The sequence below is a fragment of the Phacochoerus africanus genome, chromosome 8 (genome assembly GCF_016906955.1).
Source record: "Phacochoerus africanus isolate WHEZ1 chromosome 8, ROS_Pafr_v1, whole genome shotgun sequence".
NCBI lineage: Eukaryota > Metazoa > Chordata > Mammalia > Artiodactyla > Suidae > Phacochoerus > Phacochoerus africanus.
This window is the reverse complement of record NC_062551.1, coordinates 114,606,387-114,633,748: the sequence shown is the minus strand read 5'-3', so window position 1 is coordinate 114,633,748 and position 27,362 is coordinate 114,606,387. Positions and strand designations below refer to the sequence as shown.

General features: G+C 37.8%; 1 protein-coding gene across 2 annotated transcripts in view; it reads left to right on the top strand.

The window, feature by feature from the left end:
• Nucleotides 1-2,771: 2,771 nt before the first annotated feature.
• DSC1 (desmocollin 1) overlaps nt 2,772-27,362 on the top strand; it is a 33,823-nt gene continuing 9,232 nt past the window's right edge. For both annotated transcript variants that reach the window (XM_047794025.1, XM_047794026.1), the window contains exons 1-11: nt 2,772-3,130; nt 6,380-6,464; nt 8,007-8,209; nt 9,432-9,548; nt 10,950-11,105; nt 18,469-18,613; nt 20,155-20,321; nt 20,767-20,901; nt 22,542-22,727; nt 24,624-24,883; nt 25,031-25,173. In XM_047794025.1, coding sequence (XP_047649981.1) covers nt 3,068-3,130; nt 6,380-6,464; nt 8,007-8,209; nt 9,432-9,548; nt 10,950-11,105; nt 18,469-18,613; nt 20,155-20,321; nt 20,767-20,901; nt 22,542-22,727; nt 24,624-24,883; nt 25,031-25,173 — 1,660 coding nt within the window. In that variant the 5' untranslated portion in view covers nt 2,772-3,067. The remainder of the gene's footprint in view (nt 3,131-6,379; nt 6,465-8,006; nt 8,210-9,431; nt 9,549-10,949; nt 11,106-18,468; nt 18,614-20,154; nt 20,322-20,766; nt 20,902-22,541; nt 22,728-24,623; nt 24,884-25,030; nt 25,174-27,362) is intronic.

Genomic DNA, 27,362 nt, shown 5'->3' with positions numbered 1-27,362 from the left:
GTGACTGCAGAGCTGCAGACTGAGGGGGCATCTCCCCAGCCCTGCCTGCCAGGCCTGGAAGGGCCAGAGATCCTGGAGGGTGTCAGCGGAAAGATGCTTCTCAGGCCGTGGGGTGTCCTAACTGGACTGTTGGGTGCAGGTGCCAAGGGTGGAGGATGTCAGCCAAGGGGCTCTACTGAGAGGACGAGGAGGGCCCCAACAGGGATGCACTCTGCTGCCTATTATCATTTATTATTATTATTGTTATTGCTTTTTATGGCCAAGCCTGCAGCATATGGAAGGTCACTGGCTAGGGGTCAAATCGGAGCTACACCATAGCCACACCACAGCCACAGCAACTTGGAATCCCAGCTGTGTCTGCGACCTGCACCACAGCTCATGGCAATGCTGGATTCTTAACCCACTGAGTGAGAGCAGGGATCGAACCCACATCTTCATGGATACTGGCCGGGCTCGTTACCACTGAGCCACAAAAAGAACTTCCAATATTATTATTGTTTTTAAATAGTGTGGTACTGGCATAAAAACAGACACATAGATTGATGGAATAGAACAGACAACCCAGAAATAAACCTGTACATATATAGTCCATTAATTCACGACAAAGAAGCCAAAAATATACAACAAGGAAAGGACAGCCTCCTCCATAAATGCTGCTAGAAAAACTGGACAGCCGCATGCAAAATAATGAGGCTGGACCACTATCTTACACCATACGCAAAAAACTCAAGATGACTAAGACTTGAACATAAAACCTCATACCATAAAACTCCTTAAAAAAACATTGGTGGCAATCTCCTTGACCTAAATCTTGGCCATGATTTTTGTGTCTGATACCAAAAACAAAAATAACAAAACCAAATATAAAAAATCAGGACTACATTAACTAAACAGCTTCTGCATAGCAAAGCAAACTATAAAGAAAATGAACAAGCAACTTATTGGGAAGTTCCCCTATGTTGCAGCAGGTTAAGGATCCAGCATTGCTACAGCTGTAGCACAGCTGGCAACTGCAGTGAGGATTTGATCCCTGGCCCAGGAACGTCCACATGCTGCAAGGTGGGCCAAAAAAAAAGAAAAAAAGAAAAGGTAACTGATAGAATGGGAGAAAATACTCGCAAATCATATATCTGATAAGGGGCTAATATGCAAAACATATAAAGCTCTCATACATCTCAATAGCAAAAAAGCAAACAATCCAATTTAAAAATAGGCAGAAGATCTGGAGTTCTTGTCGTGGCTCAGTGGTTAACGAATCCGACTAGGAACCATGAGGTTGCGGGTTCGATCCCTGGCTTTTCTCAGTGGGTTAAGGATCCAGCGTTGCCATGAACTGTGGTGTAGTTTGCAGACGTGGCTCAGATCCTGCGTTGCTGTGGCTCTGGCATAGGCCGGTGGCTACAGATCCGATTAGACCCCTAGTCTGGGAACCTCCATATACCTCGGGAGGAAATGGCAAAAAGACAAAAAAAAAAAAAACATAGGCAGAAGATCTAAACAGACATGTCTCCAAAGAAGATGTATAGATGTACCACTGGGTACATGAAAAGATGCTCAATGTCACTAATCGTCAGGAAAGTACAAATTGAAACCATAGTGAGGTGTCAACTTAGACCTGTTAGAATGGCATCAAAAAGACAGGAAATAACAAGTGTTAGTGAAGATGTGGAGAAAAGCAACACTTGTGCACTGTTAGTGGGAATGTAAATTCACACAACCAATTTGGAACACAGTAATGGAGTGTCCTCAAAAAATTAAAAATAGAACTACCATATCCAGCAATTCCACTTCTGGGTGTTCATCCAAGAAAAGGAAAACACTAATATGCACGCCTGTGTTCACTGCAGCAGTATTTATGATAGCCAAGATATAAAATCATCTACATTTTATTCAGAGAATGTACGGATAAAGAAATTATGGTATGTAAGTACAATGGAAGATTATTCAGCCTTAAAAAGAATGAAATCTTGCCATTTGCAACAACATGAATGGACCTGGAAGGCATTATGCTAAGTGAAGTAAGTAGGACAGAGAAAGACTAATGCCCATGATCTCACTTACAATGTGGAATCTAAGAAGAAATCAATAAATAAAAAGCCAAGCTCATAGATATGGAGAACAGACTGGTGGGTCACAAGAAAAGGCAGAGGGGGTGGGGGGAGGTGGGTGGTATACAGTGGAAAAAACAGGTAAACTTTTTTTAATAAATTGAATTAAAAATTTTTTAACGAATGTAATAAGAAAATTATAACCCAGCTATGCCTTTATTCACTTACTTTTATAAGGTCTATGTACCCTGTGGTAAATTCCTATGACATCTAGTGATGTCTGCCGATAATAAGGAGTAGACACAATGCATCTGTGAAGTTGCAGCTGGAGACCACAGGGCCAGATCGCTGGCAGGAGTGCCATGCTGTGTGTGACAGGCTACACCTAAATGCTTAGATGGGGAGATAAGCTGTGATGGATGTGATTACACATGCCTGTGTATCTCTGATTTGCCCACGGCAGCTGAGGAGGCATCACTTCCTTGCATGGAATTTGTGCACAATCTGCGTTTGCACCCAGGGGCGAGACAGATTAATAAGGCCGAGCAGGAGGGGAGGACGTGGGAGTGGGTAATAACTGGGGAGGACTTCAGAGCATCAACCTGGGGGGAAGGGAGGAGGGCTGAGGATTGAGGGTGTTCCCTGTTGCTTCTGCCTATGTGTCAAGTGGCAGGAGAAATTTTGAAAGCTGTGAGGAGGAGCTAGTGGCTGGGTTTGGGGATGTTTTGTTCCCCACCCACCCCACTTGGAGGAAAAACCTCTTTACATTCGGAGGTAATTGAATAGGAACGGTGAAGACTGAGCCAGGAATAAGAGGAAAGCAATTGTCCTGCTGCTCCTCCTCCTGTCATTTTTACCATTTGCCTCCAGACGCCTCTCCAAACCAAGCTCATCTGTGCCAAGGTGGCAGCAGAAAACCCTGCCCCAGTGCCAGCCATTGGGAATCTGCTTAAGCCACCCTGTGCCTCCCAAGCTGCCCTGTTATCCAGCCACATCCCTGACCACTGGGACCGCTTCTGATGGCTGTGGCCTCCGCTGCCCCAGGGAGCGTCTTCTGTAAGCAGCTCCTTTTCTCTCTCCTGGTGAGTAACAACCAAAGGATTAGGGAACTCAAGCATGTTACTACTGGGCACTTCCTTGCTTCAGTCTGGACTTGAAAGAGAGTTGGGTGGGAGTGGAAGGTAGGCAAGGTAGCCTGGAAAAACAAAAAGTGACCCGAGAAACACTGAAGGAAGAGTTGAGAGATCTGTGACCCAGGATGGCAGGTGTTCAGTTTGCTTTTCAAGTTTCCATGGCCAAGAGGTTAAAGGTTTTCAAGGGACTCCCATGTTCAGTCTTGCTGTGGTGTTTTTCTAAGGAGTAGCGGCACGAATTCACTCCTCAGACATTTGGCCCAGAAAGTTCTGAGGTTTGCTTTAGCTACTAGTCATTAAATAAGCTGTAGTTGGTTCCACTGAGCTGAGATGGAGGAAAAGGATTCTGGGTGGAAATGCGAAATATCCAGGATTTTCTTAACTTTACCCAGAAAGGGTTAAGAGAGGGGCTCTTAGTTTAAGCAAGGTATTAACTTTTAAAAAAAAGAAAAAAAGAAAAATGCAACAGTCATTGAAAAATACAAAAAAAATACATTAACTTGGATTTCACTTAAGTTTTTAAAGCTTAGTAACTGCATACTTAGGTGCTGAGTTTTCTTTGGTGGGGAGTGGTCCCATGTCTACATCTGGCATGTCTGAGCACTGAATTTCCTTCTTTTTTCATTTTAGCATTATGTATGTATGTATGTATTGCTTTTTAGGGCCACACTCACAGCATATGGAATTTCCAAGGCTAGGAATCAAATTGGAGCTATAGCCACTGGCCTATACCACAGTCACAGCAATGCTGGATCCTTAATCTACTGAGCGAAGCCAGGAATCAAACCTGTGTCCTCATGGATGCTAGTCAGATTCATTTCTGCTGAGCCATGACGGGAACGCCTTTTTTAAAAATTTATTTTATTTTTTGCATCATTTTAGCAAAATATTTTAGCATCAAATTATATTTTCAGTATTTATAAAGATTTTATTCTATGGGGATAAACATTTTTCCATATAAGTAACACACTATATGAGGTTGCCACATTCTCATCCTGTAACTGCTGGGGGGGGGGGCGTGTACAAAAACTCAGAGATTTTCTTGGGTCAGTGTTAGGTAAAATGTGATGAAAACTTCCAAGATACCCAAATTTCTTTTACTTTTGGTCTCTGCTCTGTCCAGTATCCTCTGATTCATCACTGCCCATCCATCCCTTTCCCCCATAATGACTCAAAGGGTGTCTGACTCCAGGTCCCTCCAAATAACTAAGCTGCTCATTTAATCTGAAAACCAGAATGGTATTCTGGAAAACAGCATTGGCTCTGCCTGCAGAGGCAAAATCAATGAAATGGGGGTCCTAGGGCAGGAAGGAAAAAAAAATGGAAGTATGAGTGGGAACGTGGATATATCCTCTGGAAACAATGTATGTATATAATATATATAGTTATATATGGATATATTTATAGGTATGTGTATGTGTGTATGTATATATCTATATTTGTATATATATTTCTAATTACATAATATTTTCACATTTTATATTTAGACCATTACTAATACAAAATTTTTATACTCAGAAAGTTCTTTAGATATATTTTAGTTCATTCCCTGGCATTAGGAATGAAAATATTAAAAAGTCAAGTAAGATGCAAACTATTGCATTGGGAGTGGATAAGCAATGAGATCCTGCTGTGTAGTACAGGGAACTTCATCTAGGCACTTGTGATGGAACATGATGGAGGAAATGTGAGAAAAAGAATGTGTATATATATATATACATATATATACGTATGACTGGGTCACTTTGCTGTACAGCAGAAATCGACACAACATTGTAAATCAACTATAATAGAAAAAATACAAATCTTAAAAAAAAGTAAAGTAAATAAAAAATCTCACTTTAAAAAAGTGATTATTTAAATTAAAGTGGTATACAAATACAACTTTTTTGCTTTTTTTTTTTTTTTTAAAGGCCTCACCTGTGGCGTATGGAGGTTCCCAGGCTAGGGGTCTAATCAGATCTACAGCTGCCGGCCTGTGCCAAAGCCACAGCAACTCGGGATCCGAGCCACATCTGCAACCTACACCACAGCTCACGACAATGCCAGATCCTTAACCCACTGAGCGAGGCCAGGAATCAAACCTCCTGGTTCCTAATTGGATTTGTTTCCGCTGCACCACGATAGGAACTTGTAAATACAACTTTTTAAATTCTAGTTTTTTGTATTCTCTGCCTAACAAAGTTTTTGTAAAATTACACATTACATTCAGATACTCTGATAACATATCTCCAACATTAGAAAAGAAATGTATGCCCATAATATGGCTCATGGTCTCCTTTCCTTCTCCCCAGTAATGGGTCCTGTAACTCTAGAAACATGTGCTCAGAGAAAAATTGGTTATAAAATTGACCTATCTCTTCTAGCCTTATTTTATATTTGAATAATAACAAAACAGTCATTTTGAAAAACAGAAGAGGAAGTAAATAAACAGCAAATGCCAAACAAAAGAAGCAAAATAGGTTTAGAACTTAATAGTCACTTTTAAACGGATAGCTTTTATTTTTCAGAAATTCTCGGCCTTCTCTTCTTAAGCAAGGTATATAGCTTTTTAAAACAATAGTTGTGCCTTGAATTTAATTGAAATTCTTTACCCTGTTGAAATCTACTCTCTATATTTTGAAAGGCATTCCGTTTTTAGTCTGGTTTTGTGAATGAGCTCATTTAGACTTTGAAGTTTATGCCAAGCCAGTTCAAGGAGTGATTGGAGATCAGATAATAGTTGTGGTTGTTGTTTTTTAGGAAGTTAAAAAACATACTCAAATATTTTCTTGACTTAACTATACCTCAAACTGTTTGGGGCTGTGGAGATAATGATTTGTGTACAAATATGTGATTATTATATTCAAGAGACAAGTACTTTCCTCATGCTAAAAAGTCAGAATGACATTTATAAATGGCCTTAGAGATGATAACATCTATATAAAGTCAATAGTTTTAACACATTTTTGTAAATGCAATGCAATTCAGATTCTAAGAACTACTGTTCATTTAAATTTTTTCATTGATATTAAATGACTATTGTTTCCCTAAAGCCACTTTCTTTGCTGTTTCCTTTTAAAATAAATATGAGAAATATTGAAGGAGTAGAAGATTAATTTGTTTCTGAATTTGACCATATTTTAACCAATAAGATAAAACTGTAATGTGAAAGGTTGGGATCAAATGTAATTCCCATTTTTTTTTCTTTCTTCTGAGGTTTTAATATTATTTTGCGATGCTTGTCAGAAAATATCTCTTCAAGTTCCTTCTCATCTTCCGGCTGAAGCACTTGTAGGCAAAGGTGAGAAACGATGTTAAGTATTCTGTAGTTTTGGAGTTCCCATTGTGGCTCAGTGGGTTAAGAACCCACCTAGTAACCATGAGGATGTGGGTTCAATCTCTGGCCTCGCTCAGTGGGTTAATGATCTGGCATTGCTACAAGCTGTGGCATAGGTTGCAGATGCTAGCTCAGATCTGGTGTTGCTATGGCTGTGGTGTAGGCCAGCAGCTGCAGCTCTGATTTGACCCCTAGCCAGGGAACTTCCCTAAGCTGCATCTGTGGCTCTAAAAAAAAATTCCATAGTTTTCAGTGCTATATTTAACTTTGGGCTGCTCTTGTAAAGTTTGGGATAAAAGCCAGATGACAGCTATTTGGCACTAAAATTTGACATAAAATAATAAGTAATTATTTGGTTTTTGGTAGTGGTTAAAACAATTAAAGTACCAAGTTAGTTGTATGCTTCTCTTGCCAGAAAAATTAGCAAACATCTGAGAGGTAAATTACCTTAATTTAATATAAACAAAGCAAGGCACCAAAAGCAGAAGCATGTTTTAATTTCCTACTTCTAGTCTGGTGCCAAAATTCCAAAGCCAACACTCTTTGATTGATTAGATATAAAGCAAGTGTCAACATTTACATGCCCAAAATAAAATTTAAGCTTGAAGCTGATTACTATGACCAGGCACTCAGCAAGAATTTATGTGATATATTTCACAGAATAGCTTCTGAAAATCAAATAACATTTTAAGTACTCACTATCACAGCGATACCTGAGGCATTGGTTGGTTGTTCTGAATCCAGCTGTAACATTTCTTTCATCCAGGTTTTTTAATTGGTTGGTATTTCTGGGTCCAAGGGTAACATTCCTTTTATCTAGGTTTTTCATTAATCTTAAGTTTATATCTAGAAAACACACCTTGCCTACAGAAGTAGTATTCTTTCCAAGATAGGCAATTCTTTGCCCAGTGCTTTGAGGTTTCAAATTAATCCCTTATATCTTTTAAAATTACTTAAAAAGACACAGTCTATACTCTAAAAACACATAGTAAATATGCTAAATATATGAAATATAGATCTGTAAAGAAAGTATTTTGATACAACCACTAAGCCATTACTACATTTCTAAAAGATTTTATAGAATTGGTACTTGCAAGATTACTGAGAAACATTACTTAAGTATAGACCAGTTTTCTTATTTTTTGCAAGATAGTTTTAACTATCACAGATTATTACAAACATGTTCAAAATCCACTGACATCAATAGAAAACAACACATTTGTACATGTGTATAAGAGTTAAAGTGGAAAAAATAAATCCAGTAACATTAAAATATTTTATATCCTTTTATAAATTTATGATGAAAGCAGTGCAAACTATGACTCCTTCAATTTAATTATTTAATTTTTATGGCCTCCAAGTTTTAGAATATTAAGGACTCAACACATTGCAAGTGTAATCTCCCTCTTTCTGCTTCACATGCACAAGCTGGAAGTTGTCATTCCTGTAAAACTTGTTCTATTCTTGTTTCGCCTTACAACTTACTGTGAAATTTCTTCCCTGCAGTGAATCTGAAGGGGTGTCTGCAGTCAGCCAGTCTAATCCAGTCAAGTGATCCTGACTTCAGAATTCAAGAAGATGGCTCAATTTACACAACACATGACCTCATGTTGTCTTCTGAAAAGAAGAGTTTTTCCATTTTACTTTCGGACACTCAGAGAGAGGAACAGAAAAAGATAGCAATTGTTTTGGAAGCAGGAGGACAGAAGGTATATTAGGCAAGACTTATGCATGATAATCTGCTTTCAAGAGCCTTCATCTCCTATATTTCCTGCCGTGCTAAAATTATTACTCATTTCTTTGTCTATTCCACTTATAGTTAATATGTGTAAAGACCAGACTGTTTTAAGGAGTAATAGAACTACTGACAAATGATGCAAAAATGAACAACTCTGTGGCCAGGGAGCAAAGTCAGACGATCAAAGGTTTCAGATAATGTTTTAAGGTGTGGCAATAAGAACAGCTGACCTGAAGAACAAGGCTGGCAGGTCTAAAACTTAGAGATTGATTCCAGCTGGAGGTATGGTACTCCACCCTGCGTGGCATTCTTTCAAGCGACTAATGGGTCCTTCTTTAAAGAGGAGATGAGAACGTTGACAGCTTATTCCCATCTTAATAGAAAATTCCACAAGGTCCCTCTCTTCTGAGGATGGAGTATGGCCAAACGCCAGGACTGGTTTGAAAGTTCTGACTCTAAGCTGGACTTCTTGCAGTGAGTGGTGGTGATCAGAGAGTGGGAAGGGAGAAAGTTACTAGAATTCACATAAATCTCACTTTAAGCAAACTCTGCCCAATGGATATGGTCTTATGAAATAATTTATTAATAAGTGATTTGATTTCTAAGACTTCCTCAGCTCAATTTTTTGATTACAAGAACTTTTCATCAAATTTAGAATATGCTTACTTATTCCATATGCTTTTTATCTGTTAAAATTTAGAATAAGGCTTACAAAAAATTACTTTATATCCAAATTCCCAAGAATATCCATATCCCATAAAATAAAACACGCTGGAACACACACTGGTATACAAATGCTTCCCACTGTAGCTAGTATTTTCAAAAATTTCAGTTGTATCACTCCTAATGGAATAAAATCAATTGTTAAATATTTGTTAATGGATTATCTGCTTTTTAGAGGGGACTCAATATTTCTTAAGAGAGCATTCATTAAAACCCTGTAAAGTTCTGGTTGGTTAAGTGATTAAATCAGGAAATAGGTGAAACTAGTTCTTACTCTGGGTGAGAGAGAGAGAGTGTGCTTGCGTGTGTGTGTGTGTCTTATTAATAAAAAATAGAAATGGCTTGGGTGTTATCCATGATACTGTTACGTACAATCCTTACTTATTTTCTTCATGTTGCTGTAGATGGGGAAACCACAGCACCTAGAATGATATGCAATGCTGTATTTCTTCACCTCTCATCAAATGCAGGGTCCTGAGAGACATCTCGAAGACACAGTCCTCAAGCGAAGCAAGAGGCGATGGGCGCCTATTCCATGTTCGCTGATGGAGAACTCACTAGGTCCATTTCCACAGCACGTTCAGCAGGTATATTCCATCTTGTCTGATTTTATATTTTAGAGTTTTGTTGGTTTCTAAAACTTTCCATTTAACTCTTTTTTTTTTTTTTTATGGCCGCACATGTGTGGTATGTGGAAGTTCCCAGGCCAGGGGTCAAATCGGAGCTGCAGTTGCCAGCCTACATCACAAGCCAAAGCAACACCAGATCTGAGCTGCATTAGCTTGTAACAATGCCAGATCCTTACTGTACTGATCGAAGCCAGGGATTGAACCTGCATCCTCCTGGAAACTATGTTGTGTTCTTAACCCACTAAGCCACAACAGGAACTCCTAAAACCTTCCATTTGAATTGAATCAGGGCTTTATTTAACCTGTTGGTATAATAAGGATCATCTATTCACTAGAATTAGGGTCCTATAGAAGAGTTAGTACTGTATCACTTTCCTCCAAAAATCTTATTTAGCATTTAGAAGCATTTAGAAACAAGTTACATATTTTTATTTATTCATTTATTTTTTATTTATTTATTTTGCTTTATAGAGGCTGCACTCGTGGCATATGGAGGTTCCCAGGCTAGGGGTCCAATTGGAGCTGTAGCTGCCAGCCTACACCACAGCCACAGCAACATGGGATCTGAGCCGTGTCTGCAACCTACACCACAGCTCATGGCAATGCCGGGTCCTTAACCCACTGAGTGAGGCCAGGGATTGAACCCGCAACCTCATGGTTCCTAGTTGGATTCGTTAACCACTGAGCTATGACGGGAACTGCCACAAGTTACATATTTTGACTTAAATTGCTGATGTTCTTAGGTCTGCCTCCAGTTTCTCATGAGCACTCCATCAGACTTTAGCGTTTGCATACAGTGGACACACCTACAGATTTTACATAATTCAGATCTCCCTTTAATTAGTACTTGTTCTCACAAAAAAAGGCCAGTATTTCTATTGTCCAAAAAGTGGTATCTCTGCCACTTTACTGAAGTGTAAACCTAAATCAGCTCTGAAATTACATAGTTCATGAAGAATTCACTTTGGAAGGAAAATTGCATTATTTCTATTTTTTTTTTTTAGTCACAAAAACTTCCACTCTAGATAATTTAAAACCACTGAAATCATTACTTTATATAGGAATACAAATAAAATGAATGAGAATTGCAAGGCATATTCAATTCCACGGTTTTTCCATACATATGAGAATTACTGAAAAGAATTTGGGATCAAATAAGTGACAAGAGTTTGTGGGTTTGCATATTGCAGGATATGATTAAGAATCTGAGAAACAAGGGGGATAGTGAGTAGACAAGCAGAGGAAAGATGGGCAGGAAAGAGAGGAGGTTATCAAAAATGAACCGCCACAAGAGAATAGGTTGAAAATACTAATCACGATATGTTTCTGCTTTTCCTAAATTGTCACTTATTGTTACAGGTCCAATCTGATGCTGCTCAAAACTACACCATCTTTTACTCCATAAGTGGACCAGGAGTCGATAAAGAGCCCTTCAATCTTTTCTTCATAAATAAAGACACGGGGGATATCTTTTGTACACGAAGCATAGACCGTGAGCAGTATCAACAGTTTCCTGTAAGATTATTGCATTATTTATTCCGAATTATGTTTTTTTATCTGGCCTGATATTTTCCATGCTGCTTATTTATATATCAGAAAAAAATCTATTATTTGCCTTAATATTTTAAATATTATCTCATAACAAACTTCAAAATTCTATTGGTGTCACTGATGAAGAAAGAAAGTAGATATCCTAAGGGAAGAAAGGGCGAAAGCCTATAGAAAATAACAATTTTAAAGTGTAGGTTTTGAGCTGTAGAATCCTGGGACAATAACAGTGAATTTATTGAATTTAAAGTTCTTTATAATAATGTATTTCAATTATTCTCCACCCTGACTGTACGTTATAAATCACATAATAATTTTCTTTAAAGTATTGATGACTGGACCAATTCCCAGAAATTTTTATTTAATTGTTCTACGATGGGACCTGGGCAGTTGAACATTTGAAATCACCCAAGGTGATTCTAAATATATCGTAAGGTTGAGGTCTCCTGCTTGAGCCTCTTGCATTGCAATGACCTTCTTTTCTTTGCTTCCCTTTGTCTTTCAGCAACATAACTCTTGAGGGTCAACTTATTTCCTTAGTAAGGCAGAATACATTTACCAATTTATCTTATTCTATCTACTCTTACCCTTAAAAAAATCCTAACCCTTCTGAAAATTAAGTCTTTTGTTTTTCTCCTTCAATTTCACCTATCCCCTTAGTGTTCTGGTGCCCAATCTGACATACAAGGGTAACTTACAGTGAGTTTCGGCATGATGGTGAATGTAACTGTTTAAGCACATGATACCTTGAATTATAGGAGTATAATAAAGGGATGCTTTGCTCAAGGAGCACATGAAAGTGAAACTGATATTTGGCCAGTCCAAAAGTGATATCTTAGCAGATATCTGACAGCTGAATAGGAATTGGTGGCCACAGAAAGGCAGGCGTGAAAGAAGTCAGTAAACAGTGACCTGGAGGAAGGAGGTGCAGGAGGGAGGTAGCTAAGAGCTCTAGGCAGAGGCGTCAGCAGCAGTTAAGACCCATGCCTTGGTTTAAAAGAAATCAACAATCACAAGTCTATTCTCCAAGTCCAAGGGGGAGGAGGAGGGAGTGGGATAGACTGGGAGCTTGGGGTTAATTGATGCAAACTATTGCTTTTGGAATGGATTAGTAATGAGATCCCACTGTGTAGCACTGAGAACTGTCTAGTCACTTATGATGGAGCATGATAATGGGATAAAAAAGAATGTATACATGTATGTGTAACTGGGTCACCTTACTGTACAATAGAAAAAAATGTATTCGGGAAATAACAATAAAAACAATTTAAAAAAAGAAAGAAATCAATAAGAACAACAAACCCTGCCTAGAGCATTGTTTGAAGCTAAGGAAGCCTATGAGATACGAGGCTGGAGCAATAAGTAAAGACCAGAGCATGGAGGACCTGATATTTCATGCTGAGAACCATATTTTAAGGGTGTCAAAGCACTATATAAGGTAGTGAAATATTTGAAACAACATAAATATTCCACTTCAGGGATTTCATAACTTTATAAAATGTTTGGATTAGAACAACCTTTTTTTCTTCATAATATTATGCTCCCACCCAAATTCTCTAGAATAAATATACTGTAGTCAGAATAATATCCAAGTTATTACTTTGAAAAGTAGCTTAAGTTCCCATCGTGGCTCAGTGGTAATGAACCTGACTAGTATCCATGAGGACACGGGTTCGACCCGTGGCCTTGCTCAGTGGGTTAGGGATCCCGAATTGCTGTGAGCTGTGGTATGGGTTGCAGATGTGGCTTGGATCTTGTGTTGCTGTGGCTGTGGTGTAGGCTTGCAGCTGCAGCTTTGATTCGACCCCTAGCCTGGGAACTTCCACATGTTGCATGTGCGGCCCTAAAAAGACCCAAAAGAGAAAAAAAAAAAGTAGCTTACATAGGCTCTTATTGGAGCAGTATGCTAATCACTATTTCAAACATTTTGACCTTTTCATCAAAAAGCTAAGTAATTGATAAATTGGTATATATATCTTATATATGTCTATGTAAATATATATGTCCTCTGATGCTTTTATAGCTTTCTTCCTTTAGAAGAAAAGATCTAACACTAGCAATCATTCTTGTGATGTACACTTCATTTCTTTTTCTGCTGAAAACATCCTGTTTATGGATTTTTGAGGTCCTCAGCTGCTTCTCACTGGTCAACCTGCTATTTTGGCTTCTTATTAAAATCATTGCCAGAGGGAAGGAAGGAAAAAGAGTTTAAAATTTAAATAAGTTACTTTGCTATTTCTTGATATATTTTAAAGGACAGTGGAATAAAATAGTTTGGAATTTTCCTCGAAGTGGGGCTTTTGAATGATTTTCTTTCAAAATTGCTCACGTTTGGAGTTCCCGTTGTGGTGCAGTGGTTAACGAATCCAACTAGGAACCATGAGGTTTCAGGTTCGATCCCTGGCCTCACTCATTGGGTTAAGGATCCAGCGTTGCCATGAGCTATGGTGTAAGTCACAGACGCGGCTCGGATCCTGCGTTGCTGTGGCTCTGGCCTAGGCCGGTGGCTACAGCTCTGATTCGACCCCTAGCCTGGGAACATCCATATACTGAGGGAAGCAGCCCTAGAAAAGGCAAAAAGACGACAAAAAAAAAAATTACGTTTCTCTAGGTTCCATTAACATGATTAAGACTGAATTGACATAAAGAGACACCATTGCAAATCAACAAAATTCATACAAGAAAATAAAATAACCAGATATAAACATGATTCAAATTATAACATCACTTGTGACACTGTGGAATGGAAGCTTTCTCTGTCAATAGAGAGGTTAAAATTAAAATACTATGTCTTTGCTTTTCTATCAAATCAATTTCACTCACTGTTATACTGGGAAGCTTGTTTCTCTAGAGATTGGTGGATTTTCCATACCTGTCACTTTTCCTTTTAGTCTTGGACAGGTTACAACCTCAAGAATCTTTTTTTTTTTTTTTTTCTTTCCCTGTCTTATGCACTGCTAGTTGTCTTATCTACTTCAGAGCTGTTGTGATCAATAAAGGCCATTTTGCCAACATTGGCAAAATCGTCTGTAAAGCTCTTTAAAAGCATTCCAATGGAAGATCAAATAATGCGCATATGCCAGAATTTTGTCCTCCAAACTGGGGGTTTTGATTGGACTTTCCAATTCTTTGCTTTTATCTAACCTATATAAACATTAAGTACTGATAAATTATTGGTGTTTGAAATACTTTGATTTCATTGATTATTGGGAATAGTAGTCAAGAGTCAAATTCAATATACATCATTACTGTGCTCCTGTTTGCTTCCTTGCCCCATGTTGTAGTGTTTAATCTCAGCTGGTAAAGATTTTTCTGGATGAGTCACACCACTATTGTTTCACTACTACCATGAACACGTTAACATGTTGGAGAAATTTGTTTCAAACCATTCAACTCTAGGCTTTTAGGAATTTATATAAGGCCATTTCTCAAGATTTTAAAGAAGAGTTATATAAGAAGTGGATTTCCTTCAGTAGTTCCAAGCTATCCTATGAAAGAAAGCAACTGCAAATATTCTTCCTCTTTGAATGTTGAGAAGAATCTGTACCTTTTATAAGTTTACAGGGAAAAGTCAATTCATCCCGGCCCCTTCTTACCTATCTGGCCAGAGCCTTAATGTCTTATGACATGTGATTTCTTTTCCAGACCCACAAGTCCATCCATTATCTTTATATGTGTGTTGCTAATCCCTTTTTGCACATACTCAGCCTTGGTGTCACTGCTCTCCCTTCCTCTGCCTAGTCTACTCTGGATACTCCTCTCTACAAGGCTAAATTTGAGTCCCAACTCCTGTGGACAACTGTCTGCATATTCCTAAAGATGACAGCAATTTCAAAGCTAAGGGCAAATTACAGTGCAAAAGAACTAAAAGAGATGAGGTTCTTAAAGCTACAGAAGGATTCAAGGGGAAATGATCATCACAATAGTACACACATGAAGTTTAAATAACAGTCTTCTAATTCAGGTGAAAATATGACTAATTCTATTAAAGTATAGTATTCTATTTATACCTATTCTAACAATATTTGAGTTTATTAATATTGCTTTTAATATAGAATAGTGGAAACTAGACCACAAAACTGTAACTTTTATTGAGCTTTTTGAAATTATTCCTTAGTGACTAATTACAAAAATATTTGTAATTAGTTTCTTTATTATATGAACATAAGCAGATTCTCCTAGGGATCCAGGCTGTGGTTTAAAGTTTAACTGCATTTCTAGTTTAAATTATCTTTATAATCATGATATCATTTTTTTAATTTTGGAAATGCTCAGCATATTAGTAGTGAAAAATCAAACTAGTACCTGAAATTATACCAGAAACAAAATCACGATATCTGAAAATCAGGGGAATAGGAAATAATGATATTTATTTGCAGTTAAATATCAGAAAATGTTATTTCAAACTACAAGTGATTATATGGCAAGAAGTATATGATCATTTCCATTGAAGAGAAAAGCTGGTAAAAATTAGGGTCAATTAGAGCAGGCTGGACTTGGGTTAGATAGGAAGAAGTTTTCATACCAATGAAATGAGGTAGAAGAATTTCATTACAAGAGTCCGTAGAATATTTATGATAGTTTTTATACAAGGCAAACTTAAGGTGTAGTCCATTTTCCTAAAAAAGAAAGATGGAAAGAATTGAATGCAAAAAGCTATTTATTGAAGAATTACTCAATGTAAGATACTGTGTTAGATGCTTCAAGCATACAAATATCCTAAGTCTCAGGCTTCTCCCATGAACACAATCGTAATCTAATAGAGACATAAAAAAATCATATAGTTTCTCTGGCCAAAACTCTCAAAATGGCAGCTATTTAAAAAAAAGAAATATTCACATCAGGGAGTTCCTGTCGTGGCTCAGCGGTAATGAACCTGACTAGTATCCATGAGGATGCAGGTTTGATCCCTGTCCTTGTTCAGTGGGTTAAGGATCCAGCATTACCATGAGCTATGGTGCAGGTCACAGCTCGGATATTGCATTGCTGTGGCTGTGGTGTAGGCTTGCAGCTGCAGCTCTGATTTGACCCCTAGCCTGGGAACTTCCATACGCCATGGGTATGTCCCTAAAAAGATGAACAAATGAAAGGAAGGAAGGAAGGAAGATCTCAAATATGGGGGAGGGGGAGTGATTGCTAGGAAGGCTGAAGAATGTGGGATGATGATGGTGGTGACCTTGGCTGTGGTGGCGGTGGTGGTGAAGTGGTGATAATACACACCTGTATTCCCATGTTAAGCAATGAGATACAGGAATCAGACTGATGGAAATCAAAATTTAAGTTTTTATTACTGAAAAAAACCCAGCTGGAGGTTGTTTGGGGAAAAGTGAAAACAGGGACAGAGAGGACATGAATGGTTACTTCAAACCCTTCCATCCTAGAGATTGGAGTAGGAATTTCTCCCCCTCTAGATGGGCATGTGAAGATGAAATGTTGCTTTTCAACACAGCAGTGAGGATTTTGTGTTACTTTGGTGGATGATAGGAAGATCAACGAACAGTCTGAGTAGGAAATTTCTTGATTAAAATTGTGCTTTATGGAAATGAATCTCACCCCTGAGTGCTCCGTAGTTTGGAGAAGGTCAATTAGGACAAATGCTGGAATGTTGATAGGACAACACGTTGGCAGGATACAACAGGAGAGTTGATAGGATACATTTGGAGTCACGTGGATGACAGCATTGGCAGTAGAACAGAGAGGATGAATGAGAGAGACACAGAAATGCTGTAATCTTTAGAATCTGGCCATTGACTGATACAAGACTGAAGAGAGGGAGGATCCTGGTTCATTCTAGAAAACAGTTACAGCAGGGAAATCAAGAAAGCTAGTTGTGGCGAAGCACTGAGTTAATACGGGGTTCACTTTGGGCAGGTTGGTCCTGTCGGTGAAGAAAATCTGTTTAACTTGAAAACCACTTATTGAGCACTTCCTATGCATAAACCACATAAGGAGAGTGCAGAGATAATTTGATGGTGTTTAAATGGAAAGGGCATTAAATCTTGACATTTGGAGCCAAGATATATCATTTTGAGATAGAATTTGGAATATGTATATGATTTTATCAACATTTTTATTACACAAGAAATACATGTTAACAAGAAAAATGAGAAAATACAGGTAAAGGACACATAATCAAATCACCCAGAAATAGCTGATACTTATATGTATATAAAAATCTGCAATTAACTAGAAGCATGTTTTGCATAAATTTTAGGGAAAAAATGCATGTTATTAGCATGACTGGGGAATCCATATGCATTCCAACAAGCAGAACAGCATGCAGTTAATTCAGGGAATGGAGGAGCCCCATTTAGCTGGAGTACATGGAATTTGGTGGGAGAATAATGAGAAAGGATTGAAGCCATAGGAATGGCATAAACTGTGCTGGTGTGTCGTGTCTCTGTTACATAAGTTCTTACTTACATATGCCTTTGCCAATAATTTTTTTTTTTGTCTTTTTAGGGCCACACCTGCGGCATATGGAGGTTCCCAGGCTAGGGGTCCAGTCTGAGCCTCGTTTGCAGCCTACATCACGGTAACACCAGATCCTCAACCCACTGAGTGAGGCCAAGGGTTGAACCCGAAACCTCATGGTTCCTAGTGGGATTCGTTTCTGCTGCGCCACAATGGGAACTCCAGTGATTTTTTTAATTATTAAAATATAGTTGTTTTACAATATTGTGCTGATTTCGGTTGTACAGCAGAGTGGCTAAGTTATACCCATATACACATTCTTTTTGTTCTTATATTCTTTTCCATTATGATTTACCTCAAGAAATTGGATATAGTTCCCTGTGCTATACAGTAAGGCCTTACTGTCTATCCATTCTAAATGTAATAGTTTATATGTACTACCCCAAACTCTCAGTCCATCCCTCTTCCCCCTCCCTCTTGACGACCAGAAGTCTGTTCTCCCTGTCCATGGGTCTGTTTCTGTTTTGTAGATAAGTTTATTTGCATCATATATAAATATATATATTTAGCTACATCTGTGGCATGCAGAAGTTCCCAGGCCAGGGATTGAACCTGTGCCACTGCAGTGACCAGAGCCACGGCAGGGACAGCACCAGGTCCTTAACCTACTGAACCACCAGGGAACTGTCATTTGTGCCATATTTTAGATTCCACATAGTGATATCTTATGGTATTTGTCTTTCGCTTTCTGATTAACTTCACTTAGTATGATAATCTCTAGTTGCATTCTTGATGCTGCAGATGGCATTTTTTCATTCTTTTTAAAAACATTATGTCTCTCCCCAGCTGCTAGGCTTAATTTTTGTGCCTGATTTGTTACTTAGGAGTCAGCTGATTGTGTTTGTCTGCCTTTCAGCTCTATGCCTACGCAACAACTGCTGACGGTTATGCACCTGAGTACCCACTCCCCTTATTATTCAAAGTTGAAGATGATAATGATAATGCCCCATATTTTGAAAACAAAGTGACTATCTTTAGTGTGCCTGAGAATTGCCGAACTGGTAAGTTCACATTTTAGGAAAAACACAAGGTTTTTGCTTCAATGGAATTCCTCATTGATGTCTTAAACAGTTATGCAAAACATTTTTAAGTGCTTGACTTTCAAGGGTGTTCCACATAAAACTTTGTAGTTTTATAAGATTATAGGCTCTTCAAAGGTCAACTTTTTGTGCTCATTTTCTATGTACATGGAGAACTAACTGGTACATAAAGTCAACAACTTTGTTAGATTAACCCACGATGAATATGAATGTGTGACAAATGCTATTTATATTTTATCTTTTGATCTTGTACGCGCATGTTACAGATGTATTTACAAAGCAATAGATCATTTGAGTCTTTATAAAGTTGCAATACATTTTCAAGGACCCGGAAATAGACTATGGTGTGGAAATGCTAATCTAACTTATAACATCATATGCATTTCTTCACTGAGTATATTTTCCAAACAAATTGAGAAAAGTTTTAAACTGCTTTGATATTCTCAGAAGCCAAGATTTTGACCTTGTCAAACCAAAGGACATAACAAGACTTTCTAGTTTATTCTCAAAAAGTGTAAGCTATGTTCTTAGTTTTTATGCCCCTTCCACTCTGTTGTTATTAAGTATGTATATTTAATATTGTTCTCCCACAATAGGTGGTTTGCTAAAGCAACATTTTCAATACTCTGATTTCTGGACCATAAAGCTTCTCCAAATGATACTCAGCCTGTTGCATAATGTTTGTCTTGTATATATTAACAACTCAGCACATTTATTAAAATATAAAAGTATAAAACCTGTGTTATTATATGCAAAGTTGACATTATCAAGTTGGGTATAAAAGAGACAAGATAGGAGTTCCTGTTGTGGCTCAGCATTAAAGAACCCAACTAGTATCCATGAGGATGCAGGTTCCATCCTTGGCCTCGGTCAGTGGGTTAAGGATTTGGTGTTCCTGTGAGCTGCAGTGTAGGTCAGCTCAGATCTGGCTTTGCTGTGGCTGTGGCATAGGCCGGCAACTACAGCTCCGATTTGCCCCCTAGCCTGGGAACTTCCATATGCTCTGAGTGCAGACGTAAAAGAAAGGAAGGAAGGAAGGAAGGAAGGAAGGAAGGAAGGAAGGAAGGAAGGAAGGAAGGAAGGAAGGAAGGAAGGAAAGAAAGAAAAAGAAAGAGAGAGAGAGAAAGAAAGAAAGAAAGAAAGAAAGAAAGAAAGAAAGAAAGAAAGAAAGAAAGAAAGAAAGAAAGAGAAAGGTCCCATCCAAAAATGGCCCATGAACTGGGTTGGGAGGAAGAATTTGAGAACCACTGTTACCGAGGGTGGGGTGGATATTCTTACGTATGTAGAATACAAATTATGTTATCCACAGTAATCACCTATTAGAAAGTTCCAGATAAGGAGAACTTGGAAGGCACTTAGATACCTCTCCACTTAACTGTAAAATCAACCAACTTGTGGATTTGGGGGGAGAATATGCTACAGCAATGCTTTGATTTTATGTTCGTTTGAATTGAATTAATTGTTATTTTCAGTTGTTGACAGTATTGGGTTTCTCTAAACAGGAACTTCAGTGGGAAAAGTGACTGCCATAGACCACGATGAACCTGACACACTACATACTCGTCTGAAATATAAAATCTTACAGCAGATTCCAGACCAACCCAAGCATTTCTCCATACATCCAGACACAGGTGTCATCACCACAACTACACCTTTACTGGATAGAGAAGTAATGAATTAATTAATTAACTTCTCAGTCACTAAACTATATTTGAATCGATAATATGAACTCCCAGGGAAGTGACAGTAAGGCCCCCTGAGGCCACCTCTCCAAACATACTTCCCTACAGGCTGTGCTTAGGACTTGGGGGGATACTTTGTCCCTACAGAGATTTGGGGAAGGTATAAGATCTCACTTAAGAGATCATTGACCCAGTTTGATGTATAGATGCTAAAATGGCTTTACATTTTGAAATATTAGAAACATCAGCTTTTCATTGTATTGACTGAAAATTCTCTTTTTCTATATTTGTATTGATGGTGGCTTTTTTTGAACGATAAAATCCAAAAGGAATGTTTGCAAAATAATCAGATCCTGAGCAATGACTATGAGAATCCTAATTTACAGGAAATATAAGCATTCATCAGTGTACCTTTCTTCCTTTTTTTTTCAGAAATGTGATACATACAAGTTAATAATGGAAGTGCGAGACATGGGAGGCCAACCTTTCGGTTTATTTAACACAGGAACAATTACTATTTCACTCGAGGATGAAAACGACAATTCACCATATTTTACAGAAACCTCTGTGAGTATATCTCTGTATTCATTTGTCTAGATTCATTTACTTTTTCAAAAAACAAATCTGGAATTTGATAGCTCTATGAGTGTACACATTTTGGATTTAATAGCCAACACTCACAAATAGCATTCACTAAAAATTTGATTTCTGCAAAAGTAAAGTGACAGATATTTCTGGATGGTGGAAAATAACTGCTCTCTCTTCTAAGAGCATCTTAGCCCTTGAGTTCATGCATGTGTTCAGTGTTTCTTGGATGCCAAGCTCTGGTATTAGATTCTTTGAACTCAAATTCCTTTTATAGGGTGAAGGAGTAAAGGCATTCGTCTGTGTTCTTTACACCTCAGCTTCTTAAGATAAGAGATGGGTGAGTTCCCATTGTGGCTCAGAGGGTTAAAAACCTGACTAGTATCCATGAGGATTCGGGTTTGATTCCTGGCCTCATTCAGTGGATTAAAGGATCCATGTTGTCGTGAACTGCAATGTAGTTAGCAGACACAGCTTGGATCTGCCACTGCTGTAGCTGTGGCATAGGCCAGCAGCTGCAGATCCAATTCAACCCTTAGCCCAGGAACTTCCACAGACCACAGGTGTGGCTATTAAAAAAAAAAAAAAAAAAAGATTACAGAAGGACTAATTTACATCTCTGCTCCGCTGGGGAGTCAGTAATATGTGTTGCCCACCACTGTCTGTACATAGGCTCTTCCTGTGTTATATGTGAGCAAACTTTCACTGAGAAAGTACACAACACGACAAATACATACAGGGTGATACATCCAGGAAATGATTCTTCTTTCTTGAACAAAATAGTGAGTCATCTCAACTCTTCCATTAATCTATACCCTATACCCGAATACATGTCAAAGAAGGGAAAGTCTGTAGTGAGAAACACAGTCATATGCTTTTTTACATTAATCCCTACAATTTATAAGGATATCTTTTTTCTCATAGTTCATAAGAGGAAATATAAGGCCAGTTCAGTAACTTGTTCATGTTCTCCTACCTATAGACCATGTAAGAGGAAAAAGTGGGATTAGAATCTAGATTTGTTTTTAAAAATATATATATCTAGATCTGCTGTGATCCAAAGGCTATCATCCTTTTGTGAATTCATTTTAAATCTCTAGAAGATTCTGATTTACTACTGTCACCATATTTCTTTTGGGGGGGTGTAGGGGAGAGAAACTATGATCTAATGTCTCAAAGAAGGAAAAATTTTTCCTTAAGGTGTTCTCCTGTAAATCAAAAGTTTTAAAAAATGCAATTTATAATGATTTTTAAATACTGAAATCTTAATATCTTAATATAAAGCATTTTATGTATAAAAACAGGGCAATGGACTGTAGATGTTATAGAGGTTCAGAATAGGGACAAATCTGAGGGCTCGAATGATTAGGGAAATCACCTCAGAGAAGTTGCAAAGTTAAGACATTACTTAGTGTTTGAAGAATGGAGAAGATCTGATACAGCATAATTAGTTTATGGAGGAAAAAAGGGAGCTTATGTATTAAATGGCTAAATTCTTCCCAATGTATAATTGCGCCTTTTCACATCACTTTGTTTTATTTTTCTTTAAATATAAATTTTAAACTGGAAAAATTGCATTGTTAGAACTATGTATTTATAACAGCAAGAGGCAATTGTTTCAGTATTTTACAGAAGTAGAAGAAAACAGAATTGATGTTGAGATTTTACGAATGGCGGTACGTGACCAGGATTTGCCAAACACACCTCACTCAAAGGCCATATACAAGATCCTACAGGGAAATGAGAATGGAAACTTCAAAATTAGCACAGACCCAAATACAAATGAAGGAGTTTTGTGTGTTGTCAAGGTAAAAAAAATATATATATATATATATGTATCAGGCAATATATTTATATGTGTGTGTGTGTGTGTGTGTCTGGCAAGGCTTTATAAAATTCTAACTTACACTTAATAATTCCTGAATGTATATCAGTGTTGCAATGCAATGCTGAAATGACTTACATTGTTTCCTATGTAAACTTTACTATAATTATTATTATACCCTTATTTTCTCTTAGAGGAAAGGCACGGCAGGCATAAACCTGATTTCTGTATATGAGCAGAACCAAGGTAGAGAAATATTGGCTTAGTAATCAGATATTAGCTTTAGAAAGGGTCTTAGACACCTACTTATCTAAATCTCTTATTTGATGGAACACAAGGCAGAGAGAAATGGAAGAATTTTTATTTGAAAACCTCTTGATTTTTCAGTTCCCTTCATGCTCATATTATACTTTTACCAGTCTATAATGTATTTTATAAGATACATAATTTACTAAATATTCAGAAGTTATTCCTACTAATTCCCCTATGTTTGAAGTAGCCAGTGCTTGGGGATTTTTTTAAACTATATTGCAGTTACTAGCCCTGAGAATGATTACTTTGCCTGAACTTGTTTCCTTTCTGAGTCCTTCTACTCACAGCCCTCTCTTGCCTTTTACATCTTTCCTCATTAATTTCTTAGGGACAGTGTATTTTCTTAGAAGGGGTATGCACAAATTTTGCCTTCCCTAATAAGATTTATAGAAAATCTCCTTTAGTTATAATATTGCCTATTCTTCTCTTTGTTTTTTCTCTTTTTTTTGGCGTTTGTCTAGATTTTTTTTATTTCTTTTTTTTGCTTTTATTTTAGTCTCTAATCTTTTAACTATTGTTTTAGATTCTTTCTATTTATTCAGTTCAGGACTGAGCACTTTGATTAGGAGCTAACAAATCCAAATATAATGTACTTTGAAAGCTGCTAGGAGTTCCCTTTGTGGTGCAGCGGAAATGAATCTGACTAGGAACCATGAGGTTGCGGGTTCAATCCTTAGCCTCACTCAGTGGGTTAAGGATCCGGTGTTGCCATGAGCTGTGGTGTAGGTTGCAGATGCAGCTTGGATCTGATATTGCTGTGGCTGTGGCATAGGCCGGTGGCTGCAGCTCCTATTAGACCCTCTACCCTGGGAACCTCCATATGCCGCAGGTATACCCCTAAAAAGACAAAAAGCCAAAAAAAAAGATATCATGATACTTTTTGACTCAGATTAGTCATAATCACTGCTCCATTGTAGCCAAATCTCATGTCCAAGTAGTCTATCTAATTATTTTATATACTTAGCTTTGAGGGACTTTTGCTGATGGAGTGATCATTTCTCCCATTTGATTAGTAATAAAGAGAAATTGCCTACTTGAATTTATTCAAATACTTATTACATATTCTTATTAATATTTAAACCTGTAATAAGAAAATGAAGGCAGGACCTTCCCAAAGAAAAGTAAGAAGAAAAATTGGTTGAACCTTAAAATCAACAATTTTGCATTTGAGGAGTTCCCACTGTGGCGTAGGTTAATGATCCAGCTTGTCTCTACCAAGGCAACTGGTTCAATCCCTGGCCAGGCTTAGTGGGGTAAGGATTCAGTGTTGTTTCAGCTGCTGAGTAGGTCACAGCAGCAACCTGGATTCAATCCCCAGATTCAGTCCCTGGCCTGTGAACTTCCATATGTAAGGGTGTGGTTGAAAAAGAAAAAAAAAAATTTCATTTGATAGTGTTTGTCACTATAGGAAGGTAATTATCAGTTATTAACTACATTAGTAGCAACTTTTGGTAGCATTTTATACACAAAAATGATATTCCCTTTTTTGCTAAAATTTGGAACATAGTCATAAGTCTTCTATTTACGGTGTTAAATATTGACTCATTAAAGTATGTTTCTTGAACAGCCATTGAACTATGAACTTAATCGCCAGATTGTTTTGCAAATTGGTGTACTTAACGAAGCACAATTCTCTAAAGCAGCAAATGCTCAAACACCTACTATGTGCACAACAACTGTCACTGTTAAAATTAAAGACTTGGATGAGGGCCCCGAATGCCAACCATCAGTAAAAGTTATTCAGAGTAAAGATGGCCTCCCAGAGGGCAAAGAACTCCTTGGATACAAAGCAGTGGATCCAGAAAAAGGCAGTAGTGAGGGCTTAAGGTAATGTACCTTAAAAATTTCCTTCTTTTCAATTGTGATAATAATTAATTTCAAATTTGGGAACATTCTATTTATTTTTCAGAACAACAGATTTTGAGATTATGTCCACTCTGCTTTGAGCATTTACATTTGCTTTCTAAAAATTAGGTATAAGAAGATAGGAGATGAAGATAACTGGTTTGAAATTAATGAACATACTGGTAACTTGAAAACCGTAAAAGTGCTAGATAGAGAATCAAAATTTGTGAAAAACAACCAATACAATGTTTCCGTGATTGCAATGGATGCAGGTGAGTGCAATTATCTAGGAATAAAATATAAATATATGATGTATTTTTAAGGACATCTTGGAGTTAAGTTTATTTGTTAATTTTATTATTTATTTCTTTTTTGTCTTTTTAGGGCCGCATCCATGGCATATGGAAGTTCCCAGGCTAGGGGTCGAATCAGAGCTATAGCTACCAGCCTACACCACACCCACAGCAACGCAGGATCCGAGCCTCGTCTGTAACCTCCACCACAGCTCACTGCAACGCTGGATCCTTAACCCACTGAGCAAGGCCAGGGATCAAACCTGGGTCCTAGTCAGATTCGTTTCCACTAAGTCATGACAGGAACTCCCTGGAGTTAAATTTAAATTTGTTTGTTTCCAGATCAAAATTTAATGCAAACAATATTTGCATTATGATTGCTTAACTTATTAGAAACCACCTCATTGAGATCCCAGTGTCTCAACAGAGCAAAACTTGGAGGTGGTAAATGGCCAAAGTCCAGGTTTCAAGGTCCATATTATTTGATTTCTCCCATAGACAGAGTGGCATCATCAAGGAGCTCTTACTTTTTTGAGGACAGAATTAGATTACTATGATTTGAACCCTGCTGAAAGAGTTCAACCCACCTAAAACAGTTGCATTCACGTAGGTTTGTTGTGAGCCTCTCTTCCTGGGGAACCAAAACATTTAATCCTATTTTTTAAAGACATGGTCCCATGATGATTTTTAAAGCCTTTTGCTGAGGTTTGCAATCATTCTCTAAGGTTAATTCTAGAACAAGTCTTATGAAAAAATATCCTTCAAATGTCCTGAAGTTGCAATTTCAAAACCTTTTTGAACATACCCTCCTAGCAGTGAGTCATTTTTGAATATGAACCTTTGCCATGTAAGCTCTGTCAGTTGGCTTCTCTTTTTGTAAATTGACTTAAGCTTTGATTGCCCAAGCTTCCACTTACTTCAGAAATCTTCAAAGATGGCTATCTCAGATCAACACAATGCCTGCCGCACAAATGGATCAAGAGCCAGGCTGGCCCCAATCTCATTTTCCCTGGCTCCTTTGTTTTAGAGATCCTGGTCGATTTCAATAACCGACCATTTGGGCTGTTTGGTTTTTCTCTTCCTGCTCTTTACATTCCTGCTCTTGTATTTTAAACTCATCAATTAGGAGTGAGCCTGTGAAACCCTAGGCCCCCAGCCTCCACCTGATAAAAGCAGAATCCCAGATGTCACCTCCTTATCCCCTTTACCCCCTCATCTCCACCTCATCCCCCACAAATTTGCTCTTGCTGCCTGACCTGTAATTTCCAGGACTTATAAGGAAAAAACCTTTTTTCCCCAGTGTTTCCTGATGGTTATTTCTGAGGGCATCTTGTAATCATAGAACCAAAAGGGCCCATTATTGATAGGCCCATCTTTGGTTATTGATAGACCCACAACCACCTCCATATATTTACTAGTATATTTATTTATATACATATACTATTATGCTAATGTATAGCATAGATGTATAGATGGATGTTAAAAGAGGATGATAAAAAGTATAAATAATTCCAGAAGTTCCTGTCATGGCTCAATGGTTAACGAATCTGACTAGGAACCATGAGGTTGCGGGTTCAATCCCTGGCCTTGCTCAGTGGGTTAAGGATCCGGTGTTGCTGTGAGCTGTGGTATAGGTTGTAGATGCGGCTCGGATCTGGCGTTGCTGTGGCTCTAGCGTAGGCCTATGGCTGCAGCTCCTATTAGACCCTTGCATGGGAAACTCCATATGCTATGGGTACGATCCTGGAAAAGACAAAAAAAAAAGAAGAAGAAGAAGAAGTTACAATATGGCATTCCATCATGCCAATAACACACTGGTGCACAAGGGGTAAATTTCCATAAATGATAAAGATGAGTGAACTTGGGCTTTTATGACAGAGCTTATATTTTTGACTATCTGCTTAATTCAAGATGGTTTCCACTATTTTTATGGTTAGTGTATTTTTATATGCTAGCTGTTCAAAAGAAATAAGCGGGCACAGTGCTGTGGTCTTTTGCTATAGAATAATTGAATTTCTTTAGAAGGAATGGGGAGTGTGTGAATAAGCACATATCAAATCCCATGGAAAGAAGCAGAAGCTGATAGGAAGTCATGCAATGGGTCATGTTTATTCATTTTGCCACCTTGATATTCTGATAATAAAGACAAATGTTTTCTCATATATTGT